This window comes from Hibiscus syriacus, unplaced genomic scaffold, assembly GCF_006381635.1.
Source record: "Hibiscus syriacus cultivar Baekdansim isolate YM2019G1 unplaced genomic scaffold, ASM638163v2 tig00005936_pilon, whole genome shotgun sequence".
Taxonomy (NCBI): Eukaryota; Viridiplantae; Streptophyta; class Magnoliopsida; order Malvales; family Malvaceae; genus Hibiscus; species Hibiscus syriacus.
Window position 1 is genome coordinate 459,749 of NW_024062072.1, and position 22,599 is coordinate 482,347.

General features: G+C 35.7%; 1 protein-coding gene across 1 annotated transcript; it reads left to right on the forward strand.

Moving 5' to 3' along the window:
• The first annotated feature begins 21,179 nt into the window (after window positions 1-21,179).
• Window positions 21,180-22,358, forward strand: LOC120200273 (probable WRKY transcription factor 15). The gene is made up of 3 exons (XM_039201160.1): window positions 21,180-21,718; window positions 21,816-21,938; window positions 22,031-22,358. Exons 1-3 carry the CDS (start codon window positions 21,180-21,182, stop codon window positions 22,191-22,193), a joined length of 825 nt encoding a protein of 274 aa, XP_039057091.1. The 3' UTR covers window positions 22,194-22,358.
• The last annotated feature ends 241 nt before the right edge of the window (window positions 22,359-22,599 follow it).

A 22,599-nucleotide genomic window follows, 5' to 3' on the forward strand; every position in this document is an offset into this window, starting at 1 on the left:
CATTTTCATTCATTTTATCCATATTGAATTTTGACAGGAATTCCAAAGATTTTAACAAAGATTCAAATCCATCACTTGATGGATCAACATTTCCAGAAGTGTTCATAATGAGAAGAACTCATCTGAAGAAGGAAGAAGAAGTTCATAATGAGAAGAACTTGTTCAACCTTTTGCTCAAATCCATCACTTGATGGATCAACATTGCCAGGTAGAGTTCATAATGAGAAGAACTCATCTGAAGAAAGAATAAGAAATTCATAATGAGAAGAATTTGTTCAACCTTTTGCTTGAATTCATCACTCGATGGATCAACTTTTCCAGAGAAAGTTCATAATGAGAAGAACTCATCTGAAGAGGAAGAAGAAGTTCATAATGAGAAGAACTTGTTCAACCTTTGCATGACTCTATCACAGAAGGAGATATATCAACATCAACTTTTCCAGAGAAAGTTTATAATGAGAAGAACTTATCTGAAGAGGAAGAAGAAGTTCATAATGATAAGAACTTGTTTAACCTTTTGCTCGAATTCATCATTCGATGCATCAACTTTTCCAGAAAAAGTCCATAATGAGAAGAACTCATCTGAAGAAGGAGAAGAAGTTTATAATAAGAAGAACTTGTTCAACCTTGCCTTAATTCATCACATATTTGAATTAACAACCCTTCTTTGAAAAATCAACATTTCCAGAAGGAGTTTTATAATGAGAAGAACTCATCTGACGAAGAAAAAGTTCATAATGAGAAGAGTTTGTCTAACTTTTTTGGTAGATTACATTACAGAAAGAGATGAATTGTCATCCCCAGTGGAAGAGTTCATAATGAGAAGAACTTGTTCAATATTTCCATCATAATCAAGTGAAGTCAAATGAAAAAAAAACTTATTGTCTTTTTATCTTTTCCCTATTCTCGTTAACACGAGAATGAGCAAAGAGGGGTAGCTGAAGAAACTAGTTTTTTCCATTTGATTTATTATTATTATTATCATTATTATTATTATTATTATTATTAAAAAAATTATTATTTACATTACAGGCCCGTTTTACAAAACCCAACCCAATTACATTATGCCCAACAATTACAAATCTGGTGGCCCAACAAAAAAAATCGACCCAAATGTGTAACCCTAATCCTAATTAGGGTTTACATCCCAGCTACCGCCGCCTCAAGCTTCCAGAAGCCATAGCCGTCACTCACTGCCGACGCTCCAATGCCAGGTGACCCAACCAGCAACTGCCGACGCCTTGCTGCCATGACACCACCTCGCCAGAATACTCCAGAAGCGCCACGAAGCCACACACGTCGTTGCTCTAAGGGTGAGTCACCACCATAGTTCGGTGACTCACCGAATGACCCTCTATTATATGGTCCGAGGAGGACACTGTGGTGGCTATAAAAGCCACCGCCGAACCTACAAAGAGAGGATAGAGAGCGACAGAGAGAGATACGAACAGCAACAGAGAACAAACGAGCAACAATAACCAAAAGAGGAACGGACAGCAAGCAAAGGAGATCCAAACAACAACCATACCAACAAATAATAGTAAAGAAGAGAGAAAAGAAGGCTTACCACATCCATTGGAGTTTCCACGCACCGTCGAAAAACCAAAACGCCGAAGGTAAAACCTAGATCTATGACGATTGGTAAGGTTTTTGACTAAAACAACCTTAGATTCGGGTATAGAAAAATTGGGGCTTTGATTTGGGTATCTTTTGTAAAATCCGGCCACCGCTGGCGGTGGCCAGTGGCTGCGATAGTCACCGGCGTAAGGCGATCTCCCAGTGACTGGTTTCCCTCCGGCCGAAGGCTTTAGAGAGAAGGGGGAAAGAAAATTTATTTCTCTCTTCTAGAGAGAGAGAGAAAAAATGAAAGAAATGACTCAAGGGAGCCGGTTTTTAGGGTATTTATACCCCTCCCCGAACGACGTCGTTTTGGGGAGGGGGTATTTATGTAATTTCCCACACGGGAAAACCCTTTCTGCATCCATTACATGTTTGTTTCTTTACAAGTTAGTCACTTAAATTAACTTTCGATCCTTTTAATTCAGTCTTATAATTTTAGTTAATTTATAATTTAGTCATTACTCATATTTATATATTTTTAGGGTAAATATCTAGTTTAGTCGCTTACAATTTAGTAATTATTATTTTAACCCGAATTAATTAAATAAGGCTAAATTACATTATTAGTACTCTGACTTTTTATTATTCGAGTTAGAGCCTTTAATTTTAATAATAATTATTTTAATCACCTATTAATAATTAGGGTTAATTACACCATTAATAATTATATTTTATAATACTATAAATAAGGGATGTAAATTTTAATATTTTATATATTTTAATCCTATTACTTTAATTTTATATGTTTTAGTCACTGTTTAATTGTAATTTAATTTGTATTATTATCATTTCAATTCCAGTATGTTTAAATGATTACTTTAATTATTATTTTATTATTATATTAGTCATATATATATATATATATATATATATATATATTTGTTTAATTAATAATATTTATTTATTTTTCAAATATTGAAGAAAATGGCAGTCTTAAAGCAACTAGATGTCCTATTCTGATATTTTAAAAATTAAATAAATATTTTACTTATAAAAACTAGAAAATACATATTATTTAAATTATTTTCTATAAAAAATAATTATATTTTAAATATATATTTATTTTTTTAATATAAAGAAAGGGTAGTCTGAAAGCAACTAGATGTCCGTTTTCTTATATATTTAAAATAAATAAATATTTTTATTTTTTTACAAAGTGTATATATTTAAATTATTATTTTTAGATATATCTTTTAATATTTATTTATTTTTTAATATTAAGGAAAGAGCTGTCTTAAAGCACCTAGAAGCACTTTTATGATATTTCTAAATAAATAAAATATCTTATATATTAATAGATTTTCTTAAAATTATATTAATAAATTTGAAGTAACAGAATTATAAATTAAAGATATCTTTAAATTTTAAATTTCTAATTTCTAATAATAGAGACCATTTATAATTAATAAAGTATCGATTTTAGACGTTTTAGGGATGCTAATCCTTCCCTAAACGTAATCGACCACGAATCTTTTTTTACTAAAATTTTTTGTTATAAGCAGATCGGTTTTATCTTTTAAATAATGTTTTATTTAAAACTATTTTAAAAGATTATTTTTAGGTATTTGACCTACCTAACCCAAAAAAAGTTCAATGGCGACTCCCAAAATATTATTTTATAAAAATTATTTATTTATTCATTTTAAATTTTTTCCGCTAAGTAAAAATTCGTACTTGGACGAAAACCGGTTACGACATCAGTATTGGTGATTTGGTGTCCTTCTATTATTTTCCTAGAATATTTTTATAGACTTCAGCTTTTCATAAAGACGAAAGGAACTATGAATTCACTTCGATTTCCCCCCCCCCCTCCCCCCCGTTTTATGAAGTGGAACTCTCTTAGAACACCTCCAATACCGCATCTTCCCTCCCCAACAGAGCAGGCCCCATCAACATTTAATTTAACCCAGCCGAGGGGGGAGGCAACCATTTGGGCACTCTAGCAGCCTTGATCGTTCTTAAGTAGCAGTTTTTGGCCAGCAAGAGAGTAATTTGGCTTTCCATCCCTCCAACCTCTTTGTGAATTTATTGATTACCGGTTTCCAAAGGTTTGAGGTGTTCTGGTTAGCCCCCAAAGGAAGTCCGAGGTAGCTTATGGGGAATTTATCAACCAGGCAGCCAACCATATTTGCCCTCCTTTGCAAATCCAATTCTTCCACATTGATGCCCAACATCTTACTCTTCTTAAGATTGAGCTTGAGACCCGAGGCGAGCTCAAAGACTCTTAACACGCACTTCACATTTTTAGCATCAAGTTTAAGGCTTCACTGACTAAATTGAATAGAAAAGGGGAAAGAGAACACCCCTGTCTAAGTCCTCTCGAGATGGAAAAAGCCTCAATCGGAGCCTCATTAACCAGAACAGATATTCTGGCAGAAGAAATGCATTTTAAAATCCAGTAACACCATCTGTTTCCAAAACCACACTTCTTCACAACACAGATTAAAAAGTCCCAATCGATTGCATCGTACGCTCTCTGCAAGTCTATTTTGAAGGCGATACCGCTTCTGCCCGTTTTATTCACGAAATCGATCGCTTCATTCGCAACTAGCGAGCAATCAAGAAGGGGAATTAAGTTTCTCCAATGATCTGCTCTATACAAAGTCAAAGTCTCTTAGTTAGCACTTTGGATAGAATTTTGTATAGACCCTCTACAAGGCTGATCGGAGAAATTCTTCAAGGGATTCCGGATTAACAAACTTCGGAATAAGAGTGATGAATGAGTGATTTATCCCTAGTTCCCATTCTCTACCCAAATAGAAATCTTCAAAAAATTGCATAATATCACCTTTCAACTGCTGCTAGAATTTCTTGAAAAATCCCATGTTAAAACTGTCAGGACCTGGCGCTCGGTTACTGCTCGAAGTTGAGCTAACCTCCCACACTTCCTCCACTGGGAATTCTTTTTCTAGTAAAGAAGCATTGGCCTCACTTATCTGCTTAAATTCTAGGTCGATGTCCAGAACCTCCAAAGCAGTTTTTTGTTGTTGTAGGCTTTAGAGAAGTAATCAACAACGTGCTCTTTTATGTTACACGGATCTGTGAATGATTGATTCCCCCTTTTCAGAATGTTAATTGCATTTCCCCTTTTTCTAGCCTAGGCGAACAACTGGAAGAACCGTGTGTTGCTATCACCTTCATAGAACCACTATAACCTTGATTTTTGCAGCCAACCTCGTTCATCTCTACTATACTCCGTCCATAACCAGAACTTACAATCAACAATTTTGGATCAGGATTTGGATGCTGTAAACTCTCTTCAATAGCAGATAACTCCTTTTCTAAGTCTGCTATGATTTTCGAGGAATCACCAATTGACTTTCCTGCCCAGTTCTTGAAAGTCAATTTAGAATTCTTTATCAGACCCCCAATTCTGATTTGAGGGTTCCTTCTTTTCGAAATTATAAGTGCTTCAATCACCGTTTTCTCGAATCCATCCCCTTCAAACCAATAATTGAAACACCTGAAGGGTTTATGACCCCAATCACCCGAAGACTCCGATAGTAGCACTACATTATGGTCTGAAATAGATTTCTCCAAGAGGTTTTGACAGATATCAGGGAAAAATAACTCAAAATCAGAGGTAATCAAGAATCTATCCAGTCTTACAAAGGTTGGGGGTCATGGCTATTGCACCACGTGAATTTTCCTCCTTGTAGTGGAATATCTTTAAGACCTGTATCAAACACAACTTGTTTGAATAACTCAACAATAGTCATGCTTAATGAGAAACCCAATGTTTCGCCCGGATCAAGAAACATGTTGAAGTCGCCTCCAACGCACCAGGGGATCTGCCAATTTTTCATGAAATTTGAGAGTTCTGAAAGGAGCGCTCCCTTTTCTGAATCAATTGAAGGGCCGTATATGTTTATCAATCCGCATCTATTCCTCATGGATTTAACAAACCCTATCAGGATAATGAATTGGGGAAAGACAAACTGCTCTGAAATGTTAAAAAAAAATCAGGATCACATATGCACAGAAGACCACCGCACGAACCAATAGAAGGGGAGAACACAAAACTAAATTTAGAGTTCAGCCAAATTTTCCTAATGACATTGCTACCAAATTCACCCAGTTTGGTTTCTTGAATAAAGACCAAGTTGGATTTATATTTCTGAACATACTTCTTGACTGCCCGGATTTTTTCTTTCGTTCAAATGCCTCTCACAGTCCATGTCAAAATGTTTAACTTAGTCATTTATTAGTTCTACAAATGACCTGTAAAAGAACCAAGGTATCAACAATGGAGCTCCTGTTCAAGCTCACAAACCCTATTGATCACGATATCCCTACCACCTTTGAATGAAACACCCGGTAAATTACTTACCTCCCCCACAGCCCCTGCTTTCATTTCAACATTAGAAAATCTCGATGGATTATTAGATTGAGGATTCAGATTGTCAACATGCAGAGCATCTCCGTCTATTGAATCTCTGATTTGTCTTCTCAGAGCTCTTCTAATACTCGATCTGAAGAAGCCTTTGATTGGAGCTGGATGGGACTCTCCAGACCGAAGACCATCATCATTTGTCCCAACACGACAAAGATAATGAGGAACTCCATTGATTAATAAGGGAGCAATATGATCAAACCAGAAACTTAACGCTTCTCTTTTTGACTCCCAGATTCTATCCATTTCCTCAATAGAGTTGAACATAACGATATATGATTTATTCAAATCATCCTATTTAACCATCTTGGCCTCTATGCCTTCCTGCAAAATCGCCTTCTGTATTAAGTCTTCATCAAATGAGTTTTTAATTAACCCAACCAAACAGCTCTTCATCCAACCATTGTCGGCTGCTGGGATAGTTACATCGGCTCCAAGACCTCCAAGGTCTTCCTCTTGGATAATAACCGAAGGAAGGTCAATGGCTTCTACTTTTCCAGAACCCAAATTAACGTTGTTCAGCAAAGTATCCTTAAAAAATAATTCCTCCGAGACTACCCTACAATCTCTGGCTAATATTTTGGGATTCGAAATAACAACGTCCTCTTTAGATCTCCTTGAAGGCCCTTTTGTAGCATTTTTCTGACGATTCATTTCCACTGACCCAACCTTATCAGAAGTTGGCTTAGGGTATTTCGCTTGAGATAATTTAATAGTTCTTCCATCAATGATAGTTTTATCCAACCTGGTAATAACTCTGTTCATGGTCTCTCGACTATCGACAGATGTGAAAGCAAAAGTAGAATATTAATTACATTACTATGTTTGGTTTGTTTGGCAGTAATATAAGATTAAAGTGTTTGGTTGAAGGAATAAAAGATTACTAGAATGTATATTTTATCAAATTGACATTGTTTTATATTTTTTAACAAGTGAAATTTTAAATATTTAAATAAAAATTATTTATATAAAAATTCATCGATAATATATTTAAATAAAAATTATTTATATAAAAATCATCGATAATATATTATTTTATTATTTAAATATATCATGTATTATTTTAATTTTAATTAATATTAAATTTTACATAATTTATCGATAAATATATTAAAATTTTACTTCAACATTTAACTAAATGTTCAATATTTTAGGGATTTTAAACTTCCACTATGATATTGAATCGACCATTACAATGATTCCGTTGGGTAATGTTTTCCACACAAAATAGCTATGCCCATTAAAAATAAGTTTTCCATTCTTGTTGTCGAGGATTTATTAGATGAATTATTTTTCAAAAATTGATTTAAGATCTGACTATATAATGTAACTACAATAGCTGAGCTTGCATCTATCTCAACATCGAAGAAAAGAGGTGAACTATGACCCATTCGAAGATATAGAGTAAACGCAACAAATTCTTTATAGTCTGCAGAAACTTATACTGTATATAAAAAATAATAACCATATTGGCAGGCAATGCCTCCTACCACAAAATTACTTTTAGCAGTCCAACTCAACTAACCACATTGAATATAAGTTAAGATGCATGGAGATTTATATTTATTTCTCTTATTATCGGTAAAGCAAGGAAATTAGAAGTAGAAATCCCAATTATCAAGAAATTTCAATGCTAATAATGAGTCATCAAGGGCCAAAAAAGAATAGCTCACACAACTGCACAACTACCGCACCAGCTAAAGCTAATATTACCCCACTAATATTCATAATTTGTTATAAGTGGAGATAACAAATATATATTGAGCCTGAGTTTATTCTTTTCTTGTGTTCTTTTCTGCTTCTTGTCGTGCAGGGAATCTACATCATGGGAAAGCAGTGCATGACTATTCAAAAGATAGTTCTATTATGGATATGTATGCAAGTTGTGGTTGCTTGGATATGGCTCGGCAATTGTTTGGTCACGTGATACTGTTGTAACGGTTTAGGGGTGTTCGATGCACACTGGTTGAGAATGCTTGACACCTTTATAATGGTAGCGTGATCGAAGTCGATAATTTTTTTGATCGATTGTGTCGAACGCTCTGGGAAGGAAACCTGATCAAGTAAAATATCTGAGTGATATACCAGTTTATGTGCATCTTGTTGTATTAGATAACCAAATGGATACATGTATGTGTTGATATGAACGGTTTTGGAGGAGCTTTGCCTATTGATAGTGTTGATTGATATGTGTTCTAAACGTGGGAGGTTAGAAAGAGCAAGAAGAGTTTTTGAGAAAATGACAAGAAGAAATGTAATATCTTAGATTATTATGGCCAATAAAAATAGAGAGCCAAAACAGTGTAGGGGAAACTACTCGTGCATTTGGGACAACAAGCAGAAAAGACACGGTTTTTACTACATAACAAAAACTATCAAAAGTAATTAACATATTCGAAAACCAGCACATTACTTGCAAGTCATATACTACATAAACAAAAAGAAGTATAACATTAACCATCAAAAGCTTGTACAATGTTCAGACTTACAAAAGATAATAGCCATGACATTCTAAACTTAATCATATATGTTGGCTATATTATATACATAAAAAATTCTGCAAGACAAAACATTGACATATACCTCGCTAAGCCACACAAAAAAGTTGAGACCATATTCTAAAGTCATAATAAAAAAAGATCGACATAATTGTAGAATGACCACAGTCAAAATGATGGTCTAAATTGATGGCATTCAACTAATTGCTTAATCACATAATCTTGCTTGAATTCTTCTGGAAAAGAAAAGAAGAAATCTACCTTGTGCGCATCTTTGCTAATATATTCTTCCTGCAGTAAGCATTTCATCAGTGGACAGTCCTTCAATTTTCATGATTTCAGTGAAAATCGACATTCTTCGATCATTTCCTTCTGCCTCCTTTTTCAATAAAGTAGTAATATCCTTAATTTCTTTGGCAGTTTCTCGGTATGTAGCACCAAACTTACTTATCTCCTGTACAAGCTCGGTTAACCCATCATCACTTCGAGACCTTTTCTTGCTAGCTACTTTTTTCATTGTAGGGGTAGAGGCCGTAGCATCAGATGTTTGGCAAGTTGAAGCACCAACATCCTCTCTTGATTCAGAATCTCTTACTCCCTCTTCTTCAAGTAATGCATCTATCGTTAGGAAATAAACAAGTAACAAGTAATTTCCCTATAGTCAGATTAGTGAGAATACGAAATAAAAGCAGAAAAATAATACCCGAAATTGATAACGGAGTTCAGCCAATTGTGCTTACGTCTCCGGACTGCTGCAGATCTTTTACTAAGAGAGAAAATTTACAGGTGTTTACAAAACACTCACTACTCACAAGAAAACTCTCTAGTATTGGGAGAAAGAAATGATTTTTGGGATGGTTTTGAAGCTAAATGAGCTAGGGTATTTATAGTTGAAACTTAAGGACTTAATCTTGTAAATACCCTAAAGCCTAGGGATTAATTGTGATTATCCCATTATCATTTTTCAACAAACATCTACCAAACTTTGAAAAACTATTTTTCAAAGAAACATTTACCAAACTTTGAAAACCATTTTCAAAGAAACATTTACCAAACTTTGAAAACCATTTTTTCAAAGTTGGTTACCAAACTTGAAAACCATTTTAATAATTTCAACAATCTCCCACTTGAAGACTGATTTTAATCTGTCTTCACACCTCGATCAATGCAACAGCTTTTCTAGTCTTGTTACTCTAGCATGCCAACTGAAGTTGAACACAACTTCAGTTTGTTTGTAGTCACCGTCTTTGTCAACATGTCTGCCGGATTTTGAGCTCCACTGATCTTTCAAGTTTCAAAATCCCATCTTCCAGAAGAGACCGGATAAAATGATATCGCAATTGTATGTGCTTTGTCCTGGAATAAAAGATGGATTCTTTACTAGATGTATAGCACTTTGACTGTCGCAATACAAGACATTGTTTTCTTGTTTCTTGCCTAACTCTTCCAAGAAACTTTGGAGCCAAACCATCTCCTTGATGGCTTCCGTAACAGCGATATATTCTGCTTCCGTTGTGGAGAGAGCAACTATCTTCTGTAGTTGAGAAACCCAACTCACTGCGGTTCCTCCTAGAGTATAGACATACCCTATAGTGCTCCTTCTAATGTCAACATTTCCGGCTAAGTCAGCATCTACATAGTCTGTCAGTATCGTATCTCCACCTTTGAAATAAAGTGTTTTGTTTGTGGTACCCCGCAGATATCTGAGGATCCATTTGACTGCTTCCCAGTGTACCTTGCTCGGATTATTCATGTGTCTGCTAACAGCTCCCACTGCTTGAGCAATATCTGGTCTAGTACAAACCATGGCATACATCAGACTTCCAATTGCTGAGGCATACGGCACCTTCACCATGTGTGCACGTTCTTCCTCCGTCTTTGGTGACTGTTCTTTGGAGAGTCTGAAATAAACACCTAAAGGTGTACTTACTGGTTTAGCATCTTGCATGTTGAACCTGGAGAGTACTTTGTTGATGTACTCAGCCTGTGATAATATCAAAGTCCCCGACTTGTGTCTCTCTTGATCCTCATCCCAAGAATCTGCTTTGCAGCGCCCAGATCCTTCATAGCAAACTGCTTTGACAATTTTTGCTTCAAGTTTATAATCTCTTGCATGTCTGAGCCTGCAACGAGCATGTCATCAACGTATAACAATAAAATAATGAAGCTATTGTCGAACCTCTTGATGTAGCAACAATGATCTGCTTGGCATCTGGTAAAACCACTGCTACTCATGAAACTATCGAACTTCTTGTACCACTGTCTAGGAGCTTGTTTTAAACCATACAAGCTCTTCTTCAACCTGCATACCAGGTTTTTCTTGACTACCTCTATGAAGCCTTCTGCCTGCCTCATATAGATTTCTTCCTCCAAATCACCATGAAGGAAAGCTGTCTTTACATCTAACTGCTCAAGATGTAAATTCTCTGCAGCTACAATTTTCAACACCAGTCTGATTGTAGATAGCTTCACGACTGGAGAGAAATTTCATTGTAATCAATACCTTCTTTTTGTTGAAAACCTTTGACAACCAATCTTGCTTTATAGCATTTGCTCCCATCGTGCTCTTCTTTGATCCTGTAAATCCACTTGTTATGGAGCGCTTTCTTGCCTGGTGGTAATTCAGCTAATTCCCAAGTCTGATTTGACATAAGCGAGTCCATCTCATCTTTCATGGAAGACTCCCACTTGACTGAATCCTCTACTTGCATTGCTTCATCATAGCACTCTGGTTCACCATTGTCAGTCAGCAACAAGTAGTGCAAAGAAGGAGAATATCGTTGGGTTGGTTTAGGAATTCTGAAGGAGCGTCTCAGTTCTGGTGTGCCTGGTTCTTCCTCTTGAACTGCTTCAGGACTGATCTGAACATCATTTCCAGAAATCTCCTCGAACTCAGCAAATTCCTTTGTTTCAGCTTCGGTATTACTTGATTCTGCGATTGACCTGTCTTTGTACATCACATTTTCATTGAAAAAGACGTCTCTTCTTCTAATGATCTTCCGATTTTCGTAGTCCCAAAACCGGTAACCAAACTCATCACCACCGTAACCAACAAATACGCATTTGTTGGACTTGGCATCAAGTTTACTTCTTTCAGCAGAGTTTATGTGTACATAATAAATACAACCAAACACTCTTAAGTGTGAAAGGTTTATTTCTTTCTTGCTCCAAGCTTCCTCTGGTATTCCGCCATCCAAAGGAACTGAGGGCCCACGGTTGATCAGGTAAGCTGCAGTGTTGATAGCTTCAGCCCATAGAAATTTGGGCAATCCGACATGTATCCTCATGCTTCTGGCACGTTCATTCAGAGTTTTGTTCATGCGCTCTGCTACGCCATTCTACTGCGGTGTTATGGGAACTGTTGTCTCCATCTTGATCCCATTGTTTGCGCAGAAATCTCTGAATGTACTATCTCTGTACTCTCCTCCATTGTCAGACCTCAACCGCTTGACTTTTAAACCAGTCTCATTTTCCACCATGGCCTTCCATTTTCTGAAGGTATCGAAGACTTCTGATTTCTTCTTCAGAAAATAAACCCACACCTTCCTTGTTGAATTATCGATGAAGGTGACATAATATAGTGAGCCTGCAAGAGATGGAACTGGGGATGGTCCCCATACATCAGTATGAACCAATTCTAACCTTTCTGCCTTGGGTGTCTTGCCAATCTTTGCAAAACTGACTTTCTTTTGTTTGCCAAAGATACAATCCTCGCATAGTCCAACATCTATATTCTTTAGATCCGGCAGCTTCCCTTTTAACAGAAGTATCTTCATTCCTTTCTCGCTCATATGGCCAAGCCTTTGGTGCCATAGGTTTGATTTTCCATCAACATCTGCTACTGTAATGATATTCTCTAAATTTGAGGTTACATAGAGAGTACCAGTCTTCTTACCACGAGCAATGACGAGTGCTCCTTTGGTAATCTTCCATTCACAGCCTGAAAAGGTTGTACTGTATCCTTCTCCATCAAGCTGTCCTACAGAAATCAAATTTCTTTTGTGACCAGGAATATGTCTCACTCCTGTCAGCTTCCAGGTGGTCTGGTTTGGCAGCTTTAGTCGGATGTCTCCTTTTCCGACGATCTTCAAGGTTTCATCATCAACAAGATGAACCTTCCCAAAAATCACCATTGACATAGTTCTCCATGATTTCTTGGCATGGCGTGGAGTGGAAAGATGCCCCTGAATCCAAAATCTATAATTCAATCGGACTGTTGACGCTTAAAATATAGCATCACTTGTCTCCTCCGTCATGTTGGCAGATTCCTGTGCGCCGGTATTTTTCTTCGGTGCTCGACAATCTCTTTTGAAGTGGCCCTTCTTGCCGCAATTATAACAGGTAAAATCTTTATTTCATGTTCTTGATTTTCCCCTTCTGGATTTCGATCTGCCACGATTTGAATTTCTTTCTGAAGTTCTCCCTTTGGACTGTATGTGCAAGTCTGAGGAGGTTGATTCTTCACCCGATTCTCTCCGTCGAATTTCTTCGCTCAGTACCAGATCCCGAACATCATCGAATTTTAATTTGTTATTTCCCGACGAACTGCTGACTGCTGTAACAGTAGCATTCCAATTGTCTGGTAAAGATGATAAGAGAATTAAAGCTCGAACTTCATCATCAAATTCAATTTCCACTGAACTCAACTGGGTTGTGATTGTGTTGAGTTCATTTAGGTGTTGTGCCACCGATGCCCCTTCCGTCATCCGCAAATTAAATAATCGCCTCATCAAATAAACTTTGTTTGAGGCCGATGTCTTCTCATACATACTGGAGAGAGCCGTCATAAGACCTGCCGTGGTCTTTTCCTTTGCTATGTTGAAAGCAACATTACGGGATAACGTCAGTCGGATAACTCCGAGGGCTTGTCTGTCGAGAAGAGCCCAGTCTTCATTCTTCATGCCCTCTGGTTGTTTTCTTAAGAGGGGTTGATATATATTTTTCTGGTATAGAAAATCTTCAATTTGTATCTTCCAAAATCCAAAGTCCGCACCATCGAACTTTTCAATTTTCACCTTCTCTTCGTCTGCAGCCATCGTTCCCACTCGAATCTGGCTTTGTTTGGATCGTTTCTGACAATTTCTACGAACCGCCGTGTATTAGAACACCTCTGTCGACAAACTCGTATCGCCGACCGAATTTCACTATTCACGAAATTCACTATTCACGTGAATAGTAACCCGAATAGTTACCTCGAAAAAATTGACAGAATTCACAACCAAAAGCTCTGATACCAGTTGTTAGGAAATAAACGAGTAACAAGTAATTTCCCTATAGTCAGATTAGGGAGAATACGAAATAAAAGCAGAAAAATAATACCCGAAATTGATAACGGAGTTCAGCCAATTGTGCTTACGTCTCCGGACTGCTGCAGATCTTTTACTAAGAGAGAAAATTTACAGGTGTTTACGAAACACTCACTACTCATAAGAAAACTTTCTAGTATTGGGAGAAAGAAATGATTTTTGGGATGGTTTTGAAGCTAAATGAGCTAGGGTATTTATAGTTGAAACTTAAGGACTTAATCTTGTAAATACCCTAAAGCCTAGGGATTAATTGTGATTATCCCATTATCATTTTTCAACAAACATCTACCAAACTTTGAAAAACTATTTTTCAAAGAAACATTTACCAAACTTTGAAAACCATTTTTTCAAAGTTGGTTACCAAACTTGAAAACCATTTTAATAATTTCAACATCTATAAATGCATTCTCTTCAACATCAATATGTTCCACTGCATCAGCTATTGTTCTTGTAGCTCTTTCTTTTCCAAATATATGAACAAAGTCATCAAAGAATGAAAATGACTTGTTTCTCAATCCAACAGCAGTTGAATGACTGTACAATATAATAAATCGCATATTTAATAAATCTTACAATTACGTATGTAGATAACAAAGAGTACATGAAGAAGATAAATTCAATTAAAATACTTACTTGAACCCAATCATCAAACACATCCTTTGGTGCAATTAAACATTTTTCTTCTTCATTCCAACTGAATCCACTTCTAATTTTAAACATTTCAGATAAAGCATTGTATTGTCTTATGAGTAGCTTCACTCTAGATTCAATATGTGGATGGGCCCTAATTTGTGATGTCAGAAGCTTGATTTCTAACATCTTTTCAAGATGAGATAGATAACCCGATCTAAATGTTCCATTATCAGCTTTCCAATGTGGGTCTTCAGCCAAAATGTGTAAGCATTCAACAAGTGCAACATCCTCCTCTTTAGTCCACGTCCTTTTAGTTACTAAAGACTTAACCTTTCCAGACGTCTGTCCCCCCCCCTTTGAGATTCTATATTTGATTTTGACATATTGCTCTTCGAAACAATCTAAGAAGATGTATATAAAATATGTATAACATAACATAAAACATGTCATCATCGTCAATAATAATCATTACATAAAATAGAAGGTGAAAGCCATACATAAATAATGAATGTCCATAACAAATAAAATTTGAATTTATAGAAGAGAGATACATAAAATTTAATAAAGTTTATGCAATAAATATAAAGATGTCAAATATAAAAGTAATTACCACTAGCATTATATAAAATAGAAGGTGAAAGTACATACATAACATAAAACAACATCTATCCTAAAGTACGTGACGCCAACCAACTAGTAATCATATCTTCTGCTAATTTGTCTCTCCACTCAGTCCAAGCATTGCTTGGCTCACAATGTCTGATCATTTATACCTCATTAATCTCCTCAACATGCCTATTATCTTCAGTATAGTCAGATTCAATAGGATCAATTGGCATCTCAGATCTTATGAAATTATGGAGAAGGCAACAAGCGAAAATGAGTTTACATTGTGTTTTCATTGGATAAAATGATTTTCCCTTAAAATTGCCCATATCGCTTTCAGTATGCCAAAACATCTCTCAATGCAATTCCTAGCTTGAGAATGTTTCATGTTGAAATATTCTTGAGGGGTGGTAGGTTGATGTCATTCTCTCCAATCATTCAAGTGGTATCTTTGACCTCTATATGGTGCAAGAAATCCTTCTCCATTCGTGTATCAAGCATCACATAAGTAGTAACACCCTATATTATTTTTATTTAAAAAGTGAATTAATAACCAACACTTGTAAGAATTTTACATTATTATATATATATATATATAATATATATTAAAAACCTAATAATTTACCTTGTGGAACATTTAAACCATTTCTTCTACTAATGACATCTCTGAGTATCCTACCATCAGCTGCAGAACCTTCCCACCCAGGTAAAACATAAATGAATTGCATGTTTGGTGTGCAAACACCAAGTACATTTGTCGCAATTTCATTTTTTCTTGTTCTGTATCTAGGTTTATCGATTGAAGCTACATTGACCTTAATATACGTTCCATCTAGAGCACCCAAATATCCCTATATTCATCAATAAAGTTAAATTACATTATTACTATCCATTTATGTATTAAGTATTACTAATTAACTTAAAAGAAAGTTCAGAATTATGATACAATACCTTAAACTATTTCCATCTATCGTCTGTTGAATCATCTTGTATCGGTTCTGGTTTTCTAAAAAAAATCGGATGCAGTTTCAAGACCGAAGCTAACACTGTATGGAGAACTCTACTAATTGTTTCACTAGATCTTACTATTTGACATTTTAGAACTCTAATCTTAATATGGTGGGATAAAATATGAAGGAAAGTAATAACCATTTCTTCTATAGACAATATCGACTCTCTTTTAACCCATATTGACTTTGTAATAAGTGACACAATTTGAGAAATGCTTTCCTATCCATTCGACAATTATCAACATTTTGTCTATCACTTTCAAATACAATTTTATGTAAATTAAGTGATCTAATATTATGTCTATGAAGTCTTTCATGTGCATAATTTATTTTAGGTCTATTTTTATATTTTCTAAGAATAACTGAAATAACCATAAGCATATGACACACAATCTCCATCATTTGCAGTTGTAAATAAGAATTGTGGTGATATGCATCTTCTTTCGCATTGGTAAACGAGCCATAACTGTTATTATGAACAAATATTTTAATATTAGAACATAATAATATTGAACAAAAACAATTGTGTGTCATCACATTAAAAATAAATGAAACTAATTTAACATGAGATTAGAAAAGAAAAAGCGAATGTGATCAAGCAAAAACCAATAATGTAACCACCAAATTTCTATTTCAAGCATCAAGAATTCAAGCATGTAAAGAAAAAAAATGATTCTTATTTGTAGAAAACTCGTGAAAGTTAGATCAGTCAATCACCAAAGATAAGCTAAATCTCAAGCCTAAAAATTGTAATAAAATTTATATTATACAATTTCTAGAAATTGGAAATCTATATTTATCTTTATTGCATTCTTCTGCAAAAGAATGAGCTTCTTTTAGGTTTCTATAAGATGGTCTCTAAATTACTTCAGATTATTAAAATACTATATTCCTGTTAACCCACCGTTACAAAAAAGATCTATGCAGTAGTTTTTGAATGGAGAAAAAAAAATTAGGTGGAACGATGTCCCATCCAGTACAAACTAAAATGTTGCTAGGGTCTAAAGTTAAGTTTATTATCTTAGTGAACTTATAAGGTTTAAAACTATTCTTATATTAGACAAACAATATCCTAAAAACATAATTGTAAATGGCATATTGATCTTGACTCTTTACTCAAACCAAAAAGAAATATTACCAAAATCTGCTACAACCTAATTTTTCCAATCAACAATTTTATATTAAAATCAGTCCTCTCCACTTATCGTGAAATGGTTTAAACTAAGGTGCTTGACCACGAATGTGCAGGTACCGTCATATGCAAATTCATAACAAAATATTCACCAAGGCATAAGTCATAGTCACTCCAACAACAGGGTAGATTCTTTTCACCGCCACAACTTGCATCTGTTCTTCTGTCTTTTACTTTTTTTGTACTTTTTTCACCTTCAGTCTTTTACTTAAACTTTGCAATCCCTATATTTACCCAGTTTCTTTTCAAAACAGTATGACAACATACCCCATATCCAAAGCTGCTCTAAAAACTGGTGAACTTGACTATATAAACGGAGGTAATGAAATTCCAACCCATTTTCAAGTATGCATTCATGTCTAAATCTTCATGACAAAAGAAGTTGATCATATTACTGTCATTTCAGCTAACATTATTCGATATCAGATCGCTGAAAACTTTCTGGGTCTACCTGCGATCACCGTTCCCGTAATTAACTTACCACCATTAATCATAGAAGTTTTTATGTTTCTGTTTACCATCTACTGATATCAAATCCTCCATGCTTACATAAGTTGGCTATGACAAAGTTGGTTTGCCAATTGGCCTTCGATTTATAGGGAAGCCATGGTCAGAACCCACTTTAATGCACATAGCTCTTGCAATGCATGTAGGTCGCTTGTTGTGAACTTTTATCGATGTGTCTCAGATAATAATCCTATATATATTCCAGTCGATAACGTCTAAAATTACATTTCTGGTTCTAGGCATTGTGCATCACAAAGTACAGAAAACCAAAGGTTTTTTATGATATTCTTGACAAGAAGTGAGACAATAGAATTCATGAACACACCAAGGCTCTTTCCTTCAATATGGCTCTTCTTTCTCTTGATATGGAATGACATTGTACAATTAACTTACCAAGTTTAAACTGCTTTACAGGGAACAGTAAATGGCAGGCATCTTTTAGATAACTCTCATGTGTTCAAGTAAACTCGACCAAACAAAGTCGGGTAAATAACTTTTGCTTCAGCCTCGAGTTTGTTTCTTTGACATTAACCTTCATTTTTGTATAGGTTCTTTTCAAGGACTTTGGATGAAGAAACCAAGGAAAAGGATATCTTTGTAAGTTACTGAACCATTGAATGTTGTTCTAGCAGTACTCATATAAATTTCATGCTTCTATATTCATTTTTATGATAATTGGGTGTTTGCCAAAAGAGAAGGGATGAGGGGGTTGATGAACTAATATGGAGGGGCAATGTTACATGTCTTTCGGACCAGATCACCTTAAATTTTGATGTCAGAGAGATTTGAAGCAGTCCAGAAGTATTTATGCACTCTCTAAACGATACTTTGCTCATTTAGATTAAGACTATAGTTTAAGCTATAACTTGTGCAGACCTTAAATCCCAGGTTTGCACTTGCACTTCTCTTTGTATCTTTATTTCTTTTTCACCTTGTTTCCGATTTATTATTATTATTGTTAGCAAGGGATCATGTATGAACTATGGACAATGAACTTTTAGCAAGACCGTTTTTCTTTTATTTCAAAATAAAAGATAAAAAAAATTATAGTAGAAAATTTCATAAAAAGATAAAAGATATTTCAGTAGACGGATCCTTAAAAGCACCCATCAAAACCATCAATTATAACTTAAGTTCAAGCAAAATAACAACAAGCTTCAAGCACGAAACAAAACCCAGACCAACAAATCAACTAAGGATGAAGATAACAAGTCAAAAGAAAAACCAGAGAGCAAAACAATTGATCATCAATAAAGGAAAACCCAAGAACAAGACTGAATGATAATCAGAAAATGAACAGAAATTGGGGAAGATGAAGCATAAAAGAAACATCAAAGAAATTTAAGATTAAACAAAGGAAAAGTAGATATGTAAACTCACATCCTTGCTTGATCGTTTTTAGCTTTCCACAGAATCAACTTTCAGGAGGAGCATCGACCGCGGTGGGAATTTCACAGAATCAAACAAAACAAAGGGAGAAGGTTATTTTAGACAACGGGACGTGAATAATAAAATACCTAAGGAAGATAGGGATAGACATTCCCCGGAAAACAGGAAAAAGTTTACTGTTGGTATTAGATTTTAACCGGCACTAGGTAATGTGCCCCATCCAAACGTGGTATATCTATCTGGGAAAAAATATTCCTTCCAGGAATGCATTATACCGTAAATCAAACGGGGTGCGAGAACTTTGCCATGGTGACTCAGAAACTCTTTTAGCGCCACTCTTGAAACTCTTCTGCTAAGATTATTTATGAAAAGTGTCCAACCCTCTACAACATGAGAAGGGGGATTAGGACCTTTCTTAGGATTCACTTCCACCGTATAACCAGGAACTCCGCTCGACTTAGCCATTGAAACTCCAGCAGCTTCCTTATCTCCGTTCAGCGGACCGATCTTCTTGCTACAGAATCCAGAGACGTCTCTCACTTCCTCGCACCGACGGGTCGGTTCCTCCCTTTCATACCTTCGACCCTCCAACACTTCATTGACCTCGCTTCACCGCACTGATGCTTTATTGACCTCGCTTCGCCGCTCTATTTCCATTTGCTTACTCTTTATTGACGTCCAAAGTTACCCTGAAAGTTAACAAATCTCATGCAGTTACAAAATATGTAATTGGACAACTGATATGCCAGTCATGAAGTTCACAAGCTCATGCTTGTGAGTATGCGTGGTCTCGATTTATGAAATCGATAGAGTTAACAGTTGAGGCATGGTAGATTGCTATGCTTCTCCTTTCTTCTTCTTCTCCCAATAATCCTCCCCTACAAATTAAAATCCACGTAACGTAAAATTAACTTAAACATATTTGAATTGAAGGCGAAGTTTTGTTAATGGTTTACAAAGGGTTAGGATAGTTACAAGAATAGTCCATGGCTCGAGAAACTCTGGCTTATTTTGCCAAGAAGGGTGAAGGTGGGATGAGCCGAGTGAAGAAACAGGCGACGACCGTAACGACTTGAAGAAGAAAGGAGACAGTGACTGTTGATGATTAGTTGATGGTGACTGTTGATGCTCCACCAATCAGGGTGGTTTTCGACCATCAATGTTGCACTGGTGAGCTCTGCAGTACTTTATTCATGGTGGGATATAGTCATATAGCTGACCTAATTTTTAAGTGGAAAATGTAAGAGAGAAGAAGAATGGAGAAGAAGATAATTTTTTTCAAACTTTTTTCTTTAAGTGTTGGTCAAAAGTTTTTGAGTCAAACATATAAAAAAATGATGTCAAGTTATATAACAGGTGACATCAGCATCTCATCACTTCTAGTATCGATCGTTAACGAAGGTTGATCATTTATTATTAATCGATAACATTAATTAATCAATTTATTATTTTTAAAATTTCAATGATAAAAATTAAAATTTACTCAAATATTAGTGGGTATTTATGTAGTTAAAAAAACTAATTCAATATCAAAATAGTTTAATGGTGTAATTGAATTTTGAAGAAAGAATCCCATGTGAAGTGTGAGAAACAATTTTGACGCGGTTTCCGGTTACCGGTAAAATAAGTGGAGATCTTTTTCGTTGGTCCCACACATGATTTATTTTTGCATTAAAAGCTGTTAAATGTCATCTCTACCACCTAATACAACCTTTTGACCTTCTGCTTTTTGCCTCCTATCTTCATTTCGACACGGTCTTGGAAACCGGTATATCCCATTGCCGAGGGACTTCATATTTATTCTCAAAGCGTGTTGGTCAATGTGCTGACAATTCTTGAATACGTGGAACCAATTTAATGGATGGTAGTTTGACGGGAATATATGAAAGATTAGAAATGTCAGTGAGCCGATCGATGCCCAAATCCATTGGCTTTGCTTTTCTGAGTTTTCATTTTCATATTATTACAAGTCCATTTATTGTTCTATAAAACCAAAATTGAGGATTTCAACTTTGGATGAACAAAATGGCGGTGAAATTGATGATGGGATATGGTGATGGGAATAGTTTTGCAGAAGCTGCAACTGCTGGGATCCAAGGCGTTGAGGAATTCATAAAATTGATGTCCAAAGCTCAGCATCTTTACAACCATGATGATTCTTTTAAAGCGTCTTCTTCTTCTTCTTCAGATTCAGAGCCGAGTATCGTGATCCAAGCTGTTACAGATAAGAGTGTAAGTTCTTTCAAGAAAGTTATTTCTTTGCTAGGTCGTCCCAGAACAGGCCATGCTCGGTTCAGACGTGCGCCTCTTACTCCTCTCCGACGAGACCAATTTGATTCCCAACAATCTCCGCAGAAGATTGAAGAAACCAAAGTTAAAGTGTCTGCCTTTAATCCAGTTCATCCGACACAACCAGTTCATAGATTTCCTCCTTTGTCTTTCTCTTCCCATGTCCATTCATCTGGTAAGCCTCCATTGTCTTCGAAAAGGAAGTGCGATTCCATGGGTACTGCCGCTCTCAAGTGTGGATCCGCATCCGGTCGTTGCCATTGCTCCAAGAAAAGGTTGGTTTTTTCTTCTCTTGATCTAATTTGGATGGTTTTGTTTAATCGATCGGATCATAAAGTTTCAACCTTTTGATTGATTTTATTTGTTACTTAGGAAATTAAGAGTGAAGAAAGTGATTAGAGTTCCTGCAATCAGCGATAAAACGGCGGATATTCCTGATGATTATTCCTGGAGAAAATATGGCCAGAAACCAATCAAGGGTTCTCCTCATCCAAGGTGTGATATTAGCTCATGTGTTAGGTGTTGGTGAGCCAACTTAACTCAATCCCCGAGTTTCCCTAACTCGTTTCTTTGTTCAATTTTTTCAGGGGGTATTACAAGTGTAGCAGCGTCCGAGGCTGCCCTGCCAGGAAACACGTCGAGCGAGCATTAGACGATCCGACGATGTTGATTGTAACATACGAAGGAGATCACAACCATAGACAAAACATCAGTGATGTCCCAGCAACTATGATCCTGGAGTCATCTTAGTACCTCACCACTAGAGATTTAAATTACCTTATGGTCATTTTTGATTACGTTTGTAGCGATTAACAAATGTTATTGCGATCATTACGGTTACGAGTATCATGTCATCCCATAATAATTTTGGACAACATCATTACTATTATAAAATGACGCTATTTTAATTGCGAATTGTTATTTAGATCCCTGTTCACTACCCAAATCTGACTATATGTATAGAAGATTGATTAGTGGACTGGTTATGCTAGAAGACAACATAGGATTCATTGTTTTTGGTTTTGCAAGAAGACTTTGTTCACACAAAAACATAAAAAAGAATAGAGTTGGAGATTGTGGATTTGGTGGGATTTGAATCATGCAAGTGTTGATTTTTTATATGTTTTTATACTTGATTTACCAGAAAAGTTTTCCC

Coding starts and splice junctions, on each gene's coding strand:
- LOC120200273 (XM_039201160.1), top strand. CDS start 21,180: ATGGCGGTGAAATTGATGATGGGATATGGTGATGGGAATAGTTTTGCA. Junction 21,719..21,815: donor TGCCATTGCTCCAAGAAAAG/GTTGGTTTTTTC, acceptor TTTGTTACTTAG/GAAATTAAGAGTGAAGAAAG. Junction 21,939..22,030: donor AAGGGTTCTCCTCATCCAAG/GTGTGATATTAG, acceptor CAATTTTTTCAG/GGGGTATTACAAGTGTAGCA.